Below are 13,301 nucleotides of genomic sequence, written 5' to 3' on the forward strand. Positions count from 1 at the left end.
GTGGAACAGAGCGTGGGCTAAAGAGAGAATAAATATAAAAAGTAAGGAGTGGGGACGGAAACTTGGAAGTGAGAGGAAGCAGGGTGATAAAATAAAGAAGTAGAAGTAAATAAAAGGTTCTTAAGGGTAGGAGTTAAGTGGATAATTTTTACAAGTGAGCAAGAACGTAACGAATTTTATAGATAGCTGAAAGTGAAATCAGCAGTAATAATAGAAGGGAAATTAAAGCTACAAACGGATAAAATAAAAAACTGAACGTTCAAGGAAGAATTCTGAATAAACCCAGCTGGTCTAGTATTGCAGCTTATTTCCGATTTGCCCTAAAGAGAACCTCACAGTGTTTTAATTAATTTATGAGTGGTAATAAGGATGGTTGAAGTGCCCTGTAATTGATGTCAAGAATTCTGAAGCGTAATTGATAGTGCTTTAAGTATAACTGCGGATAAGTTTCATAGATGTGTTTTTATTCTTTAAGTGTGATAAGTAAATTCCAGAAGTTTGCTCACAACTTAATAGATGTTCTAGGAACCATTTCCGGTAAGGTCTATTATAGTGTATTATTAACTTTAACTCTGGAAACCCTTCGTGATTGAGAGTTGGAGATAAGAATTGTTTGAAAGATATTTTCAGCTATTAGATCCTGTAATATTTTGAACTTATAGCATGACTGAAAAATGTGTGAAAACTAATTAGATTGGATGTTCAGTTATATTCATTTAAGTGTAAAGACTTTATCACCCAGAAGTTAAGAAGGTGTATGTGCAGACTTGGAAGATTGTGCTAATGTAATTGACTTGACTTAATGTTTGACTCATTTCTATTGTTTAAAATTAGAAGTAAAATTTATGTAAGTGTTATATGACCTATATTAAATGCTTTATTTGTTAACCTAACTGTTGTATTTGCCTGAAATTCTTTTTACTGCACCGTTCACAAAAATTCGAATCTAGCGGGAATCTCAAAGAGAGAAAATAAATACTTCGGCCTGAATGAATGAGAAGACTGCTAACTAACTTTGAATTGATCCTACTATTTTATATAGACTTATCTAAGGATAGAGTGGTGCAGTATAATAGAAATTTCTCTACCCTTCGATTAGTGATCAATTTACAATTAGTTTTCTTTTATTTTATGAAAGTGACTTTTAACAAGATGGCGGATTCGAACATCAAGAGAACAACGTCACGACACTACCATACCAGCTTTGCTGATTCTGTTGTCTATTTCTATATTTAATTTACCATCTTCAGTAAAAATCGTGCCTAAGTAGCTGAAATGTTTCACTTGTTCACACAAGTTCTCCATTCACAACACAGTTGACATTTTCAATGATTCTGCCTATTTTCATTGTCTTTGTCTTTGTATTGCTAACCTTCATTCATATCTATTACAACAGCTATTCAATTTAGTCAGAGAATCTTGCAGACTTGTAGCGGATTTATTTACAAGTATAACATCATCCGCATAAAGCAAAGAGCTGACATTAACATCTCCAATTTTGATATCGTGTTTAATACCACTTTCCTTCATAATGTGATCCATATAGATAATGAATAACAGAGGGGATAATGTACATCCTTGTCTCACACCAGATTTAACATTAAACCACCTTCCTGTACTTCCTTCAATTCTAACTGCTGACTTGCAATTCAAATAAAGACTACGTATTGCTTGATATAATGCCCCATTGACACCATATAACTGCAGCGTATTGAATAGCTTCTCTCTTGGCACCTTGTCATATGCCTTTTCCAAATCGACAAAACTTAAATACAGATCTTTGTTATATTCCCATACTTTCTTGACTATTTGTCGTAAAGTGAAGATCTGATCCTGACAGCTTCTATTTGGCCTGAATCCAGCTTGTTCTTCACCAAGCTTTTCTTCCACAATTCTTCTCAACCGTTTCTCAAGTATACTTGCATAGATCTTGCCAGGAACACTCAGTAGGGAAATACCTCACATTCAGTTTTATTTCCCTTTTTATATATGGGTACTATGAGAGCTCTACTCCAATCATCGGGAATTCGTCCCTCTGTCCAGGCTTTCTGAACTATGCAGTGTAGCCACTGTAAGGCTCTTATACTACCATACTTCAGCATTTCTGGTTGAATATCATCTACTCCTGCTGCCTTTCCACATTTCAAGCCTTTGATGGCTTTTTCTACTTCAAGTATGGATATGTATTCCTGACTGCATGCCTAGTCAGTGTTTTTTACCACTGCACTGTCATCATTGCTTGTTTCATTTAGCAGTTTTTCAAAGTAATTACTCCATACTTCAAGGATATCTTTTTCTCCCGTTTTCATGTCACCTTTATCATCTCTAACTCCTTTTACAGCACTCTTTCCTCCATTTCTAAGCTTCTTCAACAACCTCCAGAATATTTTGCCACCTTCTTGATATTTATTTTCTATATTCTTGCCAAAGTCCTCCCATGACTTTTGATTTGTTTAGCTAGTTTTACACAGTGTTTAGCATTCTTGCATTTGTCTCTGTATTCTCTAAGAGTACAAGCTGACTTATTTGCCAGGAACTTTTGATATGCTTTCTTCTTTTCCTTCACTGCCTCTTTAACTTCCTGTGTCCACCAGGGAGTTCTGATTTTTTTTATCCTTGCACACAACCTCACCACATGCCTCTCTGGCAGAATCAATCAATGTTTCCTTCAGAGTTTGCCACTGAATCTCCAAGGTTTGATTCCTGTTCTCCAACTCTTTCATTTTTTTTTCAATAATTTTTGTGTATTTTAGTCTACAGTTCACATCTGAGAGCTGCTCAACTTTTATTCGCTTTAAAACTTTCTTATATGTTGTTCTTTTTGATATGAAATTCAATTATATCCTGCTCAAGACTAAATAGTGATCACTTCCAATTTCAAATCCTCTGTACACTCTGGTGTCCTGCACCAGGGAGAAAACATCACTATCAACAATAACATAGTCAATGAGACTTTTCTTATTCCTTGCCTCTTCTCTCCATGTGAATATGTGCACATTTTTATTTTGGAACATGGTGTTAGTAATAACCAGTCCATGTCCTGAGCAGAAATCCAACAGGTAATTGCCATTATTATTAGCTTTGCTCTTTTCTCCAAATTTTCCCAAAATATTTTTGTATGTCTCACAATCATTTCCTACTCTGCTATTTAGATCCCCTACAAGGACCAACTTTTCCTTTTTCATTGTGTCAGTTGCTTTTTCTAAAGCCTCAAAAAATTCCTCCACTTCTACCTTAGTAGAACCTTCTGTGGGACCATAGGCACAAATAAGTCTCATTGTCCAGTTCCCCATTCTCATATTTGCCCACATTACTCTACTTGAGACTGACTGCCATTCAAGAAGATTAGCCTCGTATTTTGTGTTGAATACTATGGCTACTCCTTCTTTTCCTTGATTGTTATTGCCTGAATATAACATTTTGTATTTATTGCTCAGAAAGATCTCACCAGTTTTGGTCTTTTTTGTTTCAGTCACCCCTATTATGTCGATCCGGTACTTATCTAATTCCTCAGCTAGCTCCATTTCTTTGCCATTCAGGCTTCTTTTATTGTTTCTTGTTTATTATAATTTTTGTAGGAAAAAAAAAAACTTTCTGCAACTAACTGTGCTCCAGAGTATTTTAATTATGATGTCCATTTTAATACTTGTATATGAAAAAAAAATGAGTTCATTTAACTTCATTATCTTCCTGGATATAACTCACCCTGATGATTCTGGGTCTGGCTCCCACTGATGGCAACTTGCTTCCTTGGGAGTAGAGGAAATCTACCTGGTGGAGAGTTTTTGCCTGTCATTGAGTGGAGTCACCATAGAGTTTGGTTGACAGACAGATATCAGAAAGTGGTATAGAGTGGGTGTGAATGTGCCAAATTTAAAGTGATCATTGGTGTACCTCAGAGTTCAGTCCTTGGACCATTATTGTTCAATCTATATATTAATGACATCAGACAGAGTCTAACATCAGATGTGCAATCGTTTGCCGATGATGCAAAGATAGGCAGGGCAATCAGGGATGTTAATGATATTCAGCAATTACAAAATGATTTGATAGACTGGAAATTTGGGCAAACAAAAATGGCTATCAGTTTAATGTTAGTAAGTGTAACGTTTATGCACTTTGGCATAATGAGATTTCCAGCGGCATATTATATTAGTGGGGTTATGCTACAAGAAACTAATGAGGCGAGGGATCTTGGAATATTTGTAGATAGGAATTTGAAGTTCAAAGGTCACATACCAAAAGTTAAAAATACAACTCACAGGATAATTGCAATGTTGAAGCAAACCTTGACGTCTAAGGATAAGGAAGTCGTTTTGCTCTTTATAAGGCTTTGATAAGACCACACCTGGATTATTGTTTGCATATTTGGTCTCTCAGATTCCAAGAGAATAAAAAAGCTGTGGAAAGGGTGCAAAGAAGAGTTATAATGATTATATCTGGATTATGGGATTTAGATTATGAGAACAGATTGGTTAACAGCAGAAAGAGGGGTGATATAATAGAGGTCTATAAACTTTTAAATGGGCGCTATAAGATATTGTCTGATGAAATATTTTGTTATATGGAAGATGGAAAGAGAACATGGGGACATCCATGGAAGTTAAGTTTGTTCACAGTCAAGAAAGGGGTAAGAGCTAGGTTTTTCTCTCACAGAGCAGTGAGTGAGTGGAATAGTTTACCTTTAGGGGTAGTGAGTGCATCTAGTGTGAATGAATTTAAGGGAAGATATGACAGTTGTTTTGGGTGATTTATAGCTTCCCTTGATGAATCCTTGACTCCCTGGAGGTCTCAGATAATAATAATAAAAATAATAATTATTAGGCATATGCAGATGATGCCTTCCGATTTCAAGAGCTGAGATCATCATCATCATCTCATCATCATCAAATTCCTGCCATGTACCCTCAAGGGGTGTACAGGATATGACAGTACTACATGAAAAAATTACATCATTACTAACTTCCTATCTACAATTTTCCTCCAAATCAGTCTGTTACTTGTCAAGACTCCAACATTATCAGATCTTATATTTCTATCGTCTAAGGCACTTTGTACCGTATCAATCCACCTATATCTTGGTCTTCCTCTGGGTCGTTTTCCTGCCAACCTGGCAGAGAACACTTGTTTTACTAATCTTTCCTCTCCCATTCTATTTAAGTGACCATACCATCTGAGATTAGCTCTGCTAACGCATTCCTGGATGCTGACAATGTCAAGTTCTTTCCTAATATCCTCATTTTTAATATGATACTGCCATTGATGCCATCTGTTCACGCCTCTAATCTTTCTCAGGACACTCATATCTGCGGTCTCTAGTCTTTGGTCAAGTGTTTTACTTCTGACCCAGCTCTCAGATCCATAAGTTAAAATTGGTTTGAACACAGTCTTGTATACAGCTAATTTAGTGTTCCGACTAATTTCTTTCTTATTCCATATGAATTTCTTCAATTGACTTCCCACGATACCAGCTTTGCTGATTCTGTTGTCTATTTCTATATTTAATTTACCATCTTCAGTAAAAATTGTGCCTAAGTAGCTGAAATGTTTTACTTGTTCCACAGGTTCTCCATTCACAACACAGTTGACATTTTCAATGATTCTGCCTATTTTCATTGTCTTTGTCTTTTTATTGCTGACCTTCATACCATATCTATTACAACAGCTATTCAATTTAGTCAGAGAATCTTGCAGACTTGTAGCGGATTTATTTAGAAGTATAACATCATCCGCATAAAGCAAAGAGCTGACATTAACATCTCCAATTTTGATATCAGGTTTAATACCACATTCCTTCATAATGTGATCCATATAGATAATGATTAACAGAGGGGATAATGTACATCCTTGTCTCACACCAGATTTAACATTAAACCATCTTCCTGTACTTCCTTCAATTCTAACTGCTGACTCACAACTCAAATAAAGACTAAGTATTGCTTGATATAATGCCCCATTGACACCATATAACTGCAGCGTATTGAATAGCTTCTCTCTTGGCACCTTGTCATATGCCTTTTCCAAATCGACAAAAGTTAAATACAGATCTTTGTTATATTCCCATGCTTTCTCGACTATTTGTCGTAAAGTGAAGATCTGATCCTGATAGCCTCTATTTGGCCTGAATCCAGCTTGTTCTTCACCAAGCTTTTCTTCCACAATTCTTCTCAACCGTTTCTCAAGTATACTTGCATAGATCTTGCCAGGAACACTCAGTAGGGAAATACCTCTGTAATTCTCACATTCAGTTTTATTTCCCTTTTTATATATGGGTACTATGAGAGCTCTACTCCAATCATCGGGAATTCGTCCCTCTGTCCAGGCTTTCTGAACTATGCAGTGCAGCCACTGTAAGACTCTTATACCACCATACTTCAGCATTTCTGGTCGAATATCATCTACTCCTGCTGCCTTTCCACATTTTAAGCCTTTGATGGCTTTTTCTACTTCAAGTATGGATATGTATAATTAATATAATTAATATTAATATTAATAAAATTATATTAATATTAATAATTAATATTATTAATTAATATTAATATTAATATAAATAAAATTAATATAATTAATTTTGATATCAATTGAGGAGTGGTATACTGAAAGAGGAAGGTCACTAATGGAGTGCCACTGGGATCTGTTTTGGGACTCTATTATTTAACTTGTATGTTAATGATATTGAGACTGGTTTAACTGGAGATGGGCAGCTGTTTGCTGATCATGCAAAGATGGGAAGAAGTTTGGAAGTAGAGTAGATGTGACAAAAACAGCAGAATCTGAATAGACCATGTGAGTAGTCAAATGAGTGGAGCTATTGGTTTAATATTACAAGTGCAAGGTCTTGAAATTTGGTAGGCATGGATGGGATGCAGAGTATGCAATTAATGGAGAAATTTTGTAGGTGGAAGAAATTAGAGATCTGGGAGTGATGATGGACAGAGATTTAGAATGATAGGCAAGGAAATCAGAAATGCTACTGATATACAGGATGATTTGAATAGGTGAAATTTGGGCAACTAATAATCACTGTCATTCAATGTTAGTAAGTGCGAAGTTATGCACTTTGGCATTATGCAATATTCAATAGCATCACACCAATAATCTCATTAGTTACTTGGAGTAACTAACGAGGCTAGAGATCTTGGAATTATGGTGGATAGAAAGTTGAAGATCAAAGGTAACATAACAAAAATTTCAAATATAATTCAGAGAATAACTTGCATTCTTGAAACGAACATTGACATGTAAGAATATGGAAGTCATTTTGCCTCTTTACAAGGCCTTGATACAACCACACCTAGACTACTTTATGCAGATTTGGTCTCCTAGGTTCCAAAGGGATAAAAAAAAAAGCTGTGGAATGGCTGTAAAGAAGAGTTACAAAGATTATACTGAGATTATGGAATGTAGATTACAAGGATAGTTTTAGAGTATGTGGGCTACAGACACTGGTAGACAGAAGAAAGAGGGGGTGATATGATAGAGGCCTATAAACATTTGAGAGGGCATTATAGGATACTAGATTTGATAAAAGTGTTCATTATATTGACGATGGGAAGAGGACAAGGGGGGGGAATTCATGGAAGTTAAGCTTGCATGCAGTTAAGAAAGGAGTAAGTGCTAGATTTTTGTCTTACAGAGCCATGAGTGAGCAGAACAAATTTACCTGTTGAAGTAGTGAGTGCATCTGGTGTGCAATAGTGTGGGTGATGTATGGCCTTCTTTGATGAGTCCTTGACTCCCTGGAGGTCTAATACTACAAATAATAATAATAATAATATTCAGTTGTTTGCAGATATGAAGCTTGAAAGAGTTATTAGTGATAGTGCCAATGTTATGTTCATTCAGGATGATATGAATAAGTTGGAGAGGTGGGCAAATGAATGCTAATATCAGTTTAATGCAATGAAATGTAAGGTGTTGACATTTGATGTCTACTGATGAACAGCTTTATACTTTTATATGCAAAATTATACTAAAGGAAGTGAAGGAATCAAGGGATCTTGGGGTAATGATTAATAGAAATTTGAAGTTTAGAGGATATATTGCAAAGGTGATGAAGGCAATTCAGGGGATTGCTGCAATACTGATAAGAATGATGACTAGCAGAAATAAAATAAAAAAATTTAAAAAAGTGGTGATTCCATATAAAGCCTGGATCAGATATATGAAATACTGTGCTCAGATCTGGTCACTGAGATTTGTGTGGAATAATCTTGGAGAAGTACAGAGGCATAAAACAAGTGATACAGGACTGTATCCTATCATGATGACAGAAAATTTGGTAAATAGAAGATAAAGAGGTGAGGTGATATGACAGACATTTAAACTGCTGATATGAAGTTAGATGATTGACACTGGGGAGATCTTTCATATGGCACTATGACAGAACAAGAGAATGGAGAAAAGACTTCCATTATAAAGATTGCAGGAACCAAACAATAAAGAACACAAAACAACAACATTAAAAAAATACAAATGCAAAGAGTAATGGAAAACATTTAATAAAGAATTGGAAGGGTATGAAATTATGAAACTGATAATGTTGAATTAGTGTTTAAATTTCAAAATTTTACATTAATTTAAATTAGTGATCACTTACTGCTGAAGTCTTCATACCTTATTTAATAAGTCATGAATTAAGTTATATTAAAATCATATTAAATATGCTCAAAAGTGAAAATCTGATCCTGACAAACCCCTGATTATTCTGACCACTACAGCTTGTTCTCCAAGTTTCTATTCTACAATTTTCCTTAGTCTCTTCTCCAGCATCCTACATCTTATTTGGAACACTCAGAAGAGAAATTCCTCTATAATTCTCATGATCATTTTTATTTTCCTTTTTTACAGATATGTACTGAGAACTACTTGAAGCCAAGATGATAGCAAAAAGGAGTGAAATAAATTACCTTAAATAAGTCATAAATCAAGTTATATTAAAATCATGTTAAAAAGTACTCTCGAAAAATGCACATGCCTCCATCACATGAATGATAGAGATGCACAGTTAATGTATATAAATGTATCCAATAGTAAATGTATGTGAGAATGATGGTGATTTGAAAACAAACTGAATTATCTAAGGATTAATTTTTAAAGGTTTCATATGCATATAATTTTTATTTAAGTACACTATCCTGCTAAAAGTCATGAGACATGTAGATACAAAAACATATTTCTAATTACAGAAATTAATAACATCTTGTCCATCTTTGATCAGAATAGTCATCACTTTGATGCACTGTGAAGATTGAACAGAATTTTTTTGGTAGAAAGTTAGTAGCACTGACTTCTAAAGCATTAGCAAGTTCTCCAAATAAAGAAAGTCATGCTCAAACTGCAAATTCAGTTCATCCCAAAGATATTCTTCAGATTAGATCATAGTTCTGTGTTGATCACTATGGTGTCTGATGCTATTTTCTTCAAATCATTTGTTCTAAATCACAGTTTTGTGACGTGGAGTGTTTTTCCGTTGGAGGGTGTGAGGACCACAGTTACAATGTTACTATTTCCCCATGTACAGTACAATTAACAAGAATTTTGGATCTAGCTTTATTGCACTGCAACCAGTGTATCTAATTCATATCATCAGAAGCAACACTCAAGTCATTACATCAATTGCCTCAAAATTTCACTGAATCAACAGATGAAAAGCATTCTGCAGGCATCCTCCATACTGAAACATATGGAAGAGTATATAACATATCATGACTTGTCACCATACAGGACCAATCACAGCTCCTTAGTCAAATTTGTGTGGATGTTATGGCCTATGCCAATCAAAAATGCGTATTTGTTGTTGTTGCTGTTGTCAAAGGCTTGTGCTACAGCTTTTACATGGAGATTCATAGTTTGTAGCTCACTTTGTCGTATGAGATTTCTTGTAGCTGCCCACATTTCGAAACAAAGATATTGTTATTATATTTGTCATGTAATAATATATATTCTGGGTACTGATGGTGAGATGAAATACCTCAACCATCTCCAGGAGCAATGGCTTCCATCAGTCAGTGTTTTAGGCCTATATGGTTGAATTCAGTATTACCTGGGGACTTACATTTCTTTTGCACATTTCCAGCTATGAACATGGAAATGTTTAATTGCTGTGCAAAAGCACATATAGGCATTTTCCCCAAATGGCATACAAATAGCATTCTTCCTCCTTCCCTGAAATGGGAAGGAGAAGGAATGCTATTTGTATTTTTGACTTTTGGTAGGATAGTGCATGTAACTGCAACTTAAATTTTGGGAAAGACTTAATTCCTACCAGTGGTGTATCAGCTCCACCAACTATACTTAGTCCTAAACCTTGATTCTCTCTAACAACTTCAATTATGTTTACTATTCCTGGATTAATCTCACAAGTTTTAAGGTCAGCAGAAGACTCTCGCCTGTCCTTCGTGGAAGAAACACTACTATGTACAGATGAACTGGACGGAGAGAGGCATAAACTATGCAGCAATGGCGGTGGAGAAGTATGAGTGGGTGAAGGTGATGTGGAAAAACCAAACACAGATGGAAATAGTGTAGGATATGAAAAACTACCTGAAAATAAAATTTATAAATTTCATGGCATTATTTAATTTAAGAGGATATACAAGTTTAATTTTAAGAACATAATTAATAATGAAATATATATAGAGAGATATGCATGTACTGTATATATTTAAAAGATTCATATATTAATCAGAAAATTAACATAAGTCTGCAAGTCCAACCGTACAGGTTCATGGAATTTGATGTAGTCTGAATGTTCATCATGATGTATGGTTGCCGATCTACCAATTTAGCCAAAATATGATAACAATACTGGCAAGGAATTTGAAAGCGTCCAAAGGCAGACGTTAATCATTTGCAGAGCCTAGAAAAGTAGAAATCTTGTTAATAAGATGAAAGGACACTTGTAGGCCAATAGATCCAATCAGGTTGGCTATACCTTCAGAGATGCCTTTAGCATGAAGAATGGTGGGAGGCAGATGACAAGGAAACCCTATAACTATCAATAATTTTGTTGATATAGAACTTGGTAAAGTCATCAGCAAGGAAGGTGGACTTGATATAATTTATTTCCTGAGAAAAATAGCACTGTTTCAGTAGAACAGAGAGAGAGAGAGAGCACTTGATGTAACAGTCTTAATAGCGTCAGATTTTTGACAAGCATGATGATGTGAAAAGAATTAATGTAAACTCCAGTATGGGTTTTCTTTTTAAAATCAGAGAAACAAGGCTGCCATCTAGTTGATGAAGCAGAAGGAGTTCTAAATAGAGCAATTCGATTATTTTCATCTACCTCAAAGAGTGAACTGGATGTAGTAGTGAAATCTACTGATCTTGCTGATGAACTCTTGTAGATGCCACACTGCAAGGATATTCATCCATATACAGGGTGTTCGGGATAAATTTGACATATTTATAATTAATTATATTTTTCCGTAAGTTACATGTATTAACACACACTTCTCTTCATTTAAAAGTTTGGACCCTTCTTCATTCATATACAAGATGTCAGAAAGGATGGATAGCTGGAACCCACCTGAATCATGGAAGAGAATAACTTGTATCATGATGATTCGTGCCCGCCATCAAAATAAGGATATTACGACTGCTGCCCAATGCTCCCTGAATACAGTAAAAACAATCAGGCATGAACTAGAGACTTGCAATGGTGACTACGAGGATGTAGCAAGAAGAAAGATCCCTAGCAGACGATCTGATTGCGTTCGTACAGCAGAATTCCTCGCAAATCTGCAGGAACAAGTGTTGAAGAACTCTGGCATTGGAATTCGGGCTTTGTTCGTGGAGTTGCTAACTGTAGTCAAGCCCTGGATAACAAGGGTAGCCAATGGTAGGCCGTATGTAAGGCAGCAGGATTCGGCCCCTTGCCACACCTCTGGGAAAAGTCAAAAATGGTTGTCTGAAAATTTCTATGACTTCACCAGTCCAAATGTTTGGCCTCCAAACTCCCCAGACCTTAACCCCATGGATTATTTTGTATGGGGCGCAGTTGAAAAAGACACCAATCGCACTTCCAGTAATACAAAAGCCCAGTTAATGGATAAAATTAAAACAGTTTTTGCGGCCCTTCCCAGGGAGACTGTAGCATCAGCTTGTTCAAGGTTCCGAAGCAGAATTGAAGCTGTGATCGATGCTAATGGTGGTTATTTTGAGTAAATCTTGTTGATAGTATTGTAATTAACTCTGCCTGTAATGTTTTTTTGTCAATTCATTAAATTTAATAGATACAAAGAAGATTTTCTTTTTCCTTACGAAACTGTCAAATTTATCCCGAACACCCTGTATCTATACCATAAGGATCCTACACGAGCATCACCACCACAGGCAAAACAACACCTTAGATATTTTCCACCAAGACAGGAATCCACGGAATCAATTTCTGGCTGAGCAGGACGACTACATCATAGTCCACTTTCCAGCATAGAAGTGACAGCATCCCCCCCCCCCCCCCCCAAAGGAGAGGGAGAAGAAAGATTTTTTGTGCTTAACAGTGTGAATAATAATCAGCTGTCAACCTCACGTAAATAGATAATGTTGCCCTATAGTAAATGTTATGTTCTTACACATACATGCCAGCTTTTGATGTTCTTATACAGTATCATGTCAAAATAACTGTTAATGGTTGTAAATTAAAACAAAAAAAAAATGTAATTTACCTTATAACTGATATTTCGATGTAACATATGTCAACAAGAGTATGAGGATGTAACCTCTCCGACTGACTGCAGAGAACCAAAAACCGGTTAATCCTGTACATAAGATTGTTATGTTTACAATAATAATAAAAAAAAATATATATACCATAAGGACGATTTAGGAGAGATGCTGTTCAGCATCAGGAACAACTCATTCTTTGAAGCAGTTAGCAAGTGCTGAAGAAAGATGACTGCCCATTGCTATACCTTCAATTTGTTGGCAAAGCTTATTCTAGCATGTGAAGTAGCCTGAGTGAATAACAAAGCCAAGTAGGCAAACAATATCTGCAAAAGGTTTTGACTGAGGAAGTCAAGTGTTTCATCTAGTAGAATTGGTGAATACATACACAATATCTAAGTTGTAAAGGTGATCACTGGGAGCAAAGATCAATCTCTGATATCTTTTCTTTGAAATGAGAAATATTCTTAATAAATGAAGAGGATTTTCCTGTAAGTGATGAAAGTAATTTAGAAAAGTGTTAAGCAGTTTTAAACAAGAAGAGCCAATGCAGTTTCCCATAGGATGTAATGAGATATTTGCTTTGTGGATTTTTGGAAGTTCACAGAAACAAGGAGGATGCCCATGAAAGC

At 35.6% G+C, this 13,301-nt stretch overlaps 1 protein-coding gene across 1 annotated transcript in view; it reads right to left on the reverse strand.

The window, feature by feature from the left end:
- Positions 1-13,301, reverse strand: part of LOC150108087 (multiple PDZ domain protein-like) — an 859,697-nt gene that overhangs the window by 21,995 nt on the left and 824,401 nt on the right. Inside the window, exons 31-32 of the mRNA XM_090415962.1 lie at positions 10,268-10,545; positions 10,058-10,167 (exon numbers count right to left, since the gene is read on the reverse strand). Of these exons, the coding sequence (XP_090272088.1) occupies positions 10,058-10,167; positions 10,268-10,545 (388 nt within the window). The remainder of the gene's footprint in view (positions 1-10,057; positions 10,168-10,267; positions 10,546-13,301) is intronic.

This window comes from Typopeltis vanoorti, chromosome 3, assembly GCF_054136105.1.
Source record: "Typopeltis vanoorti isolate ZY-2024b chromosome 3, IOZ_Tvanoo_1.0, whole genome shotgun sequence".
NCBI classification, from domain to species: Eukaryota; Metazoa; Arthropoda; class Arachnida; order Uropygi; family Thelyphonidae; genus Typopeltis; species Typopeltis vanoorti.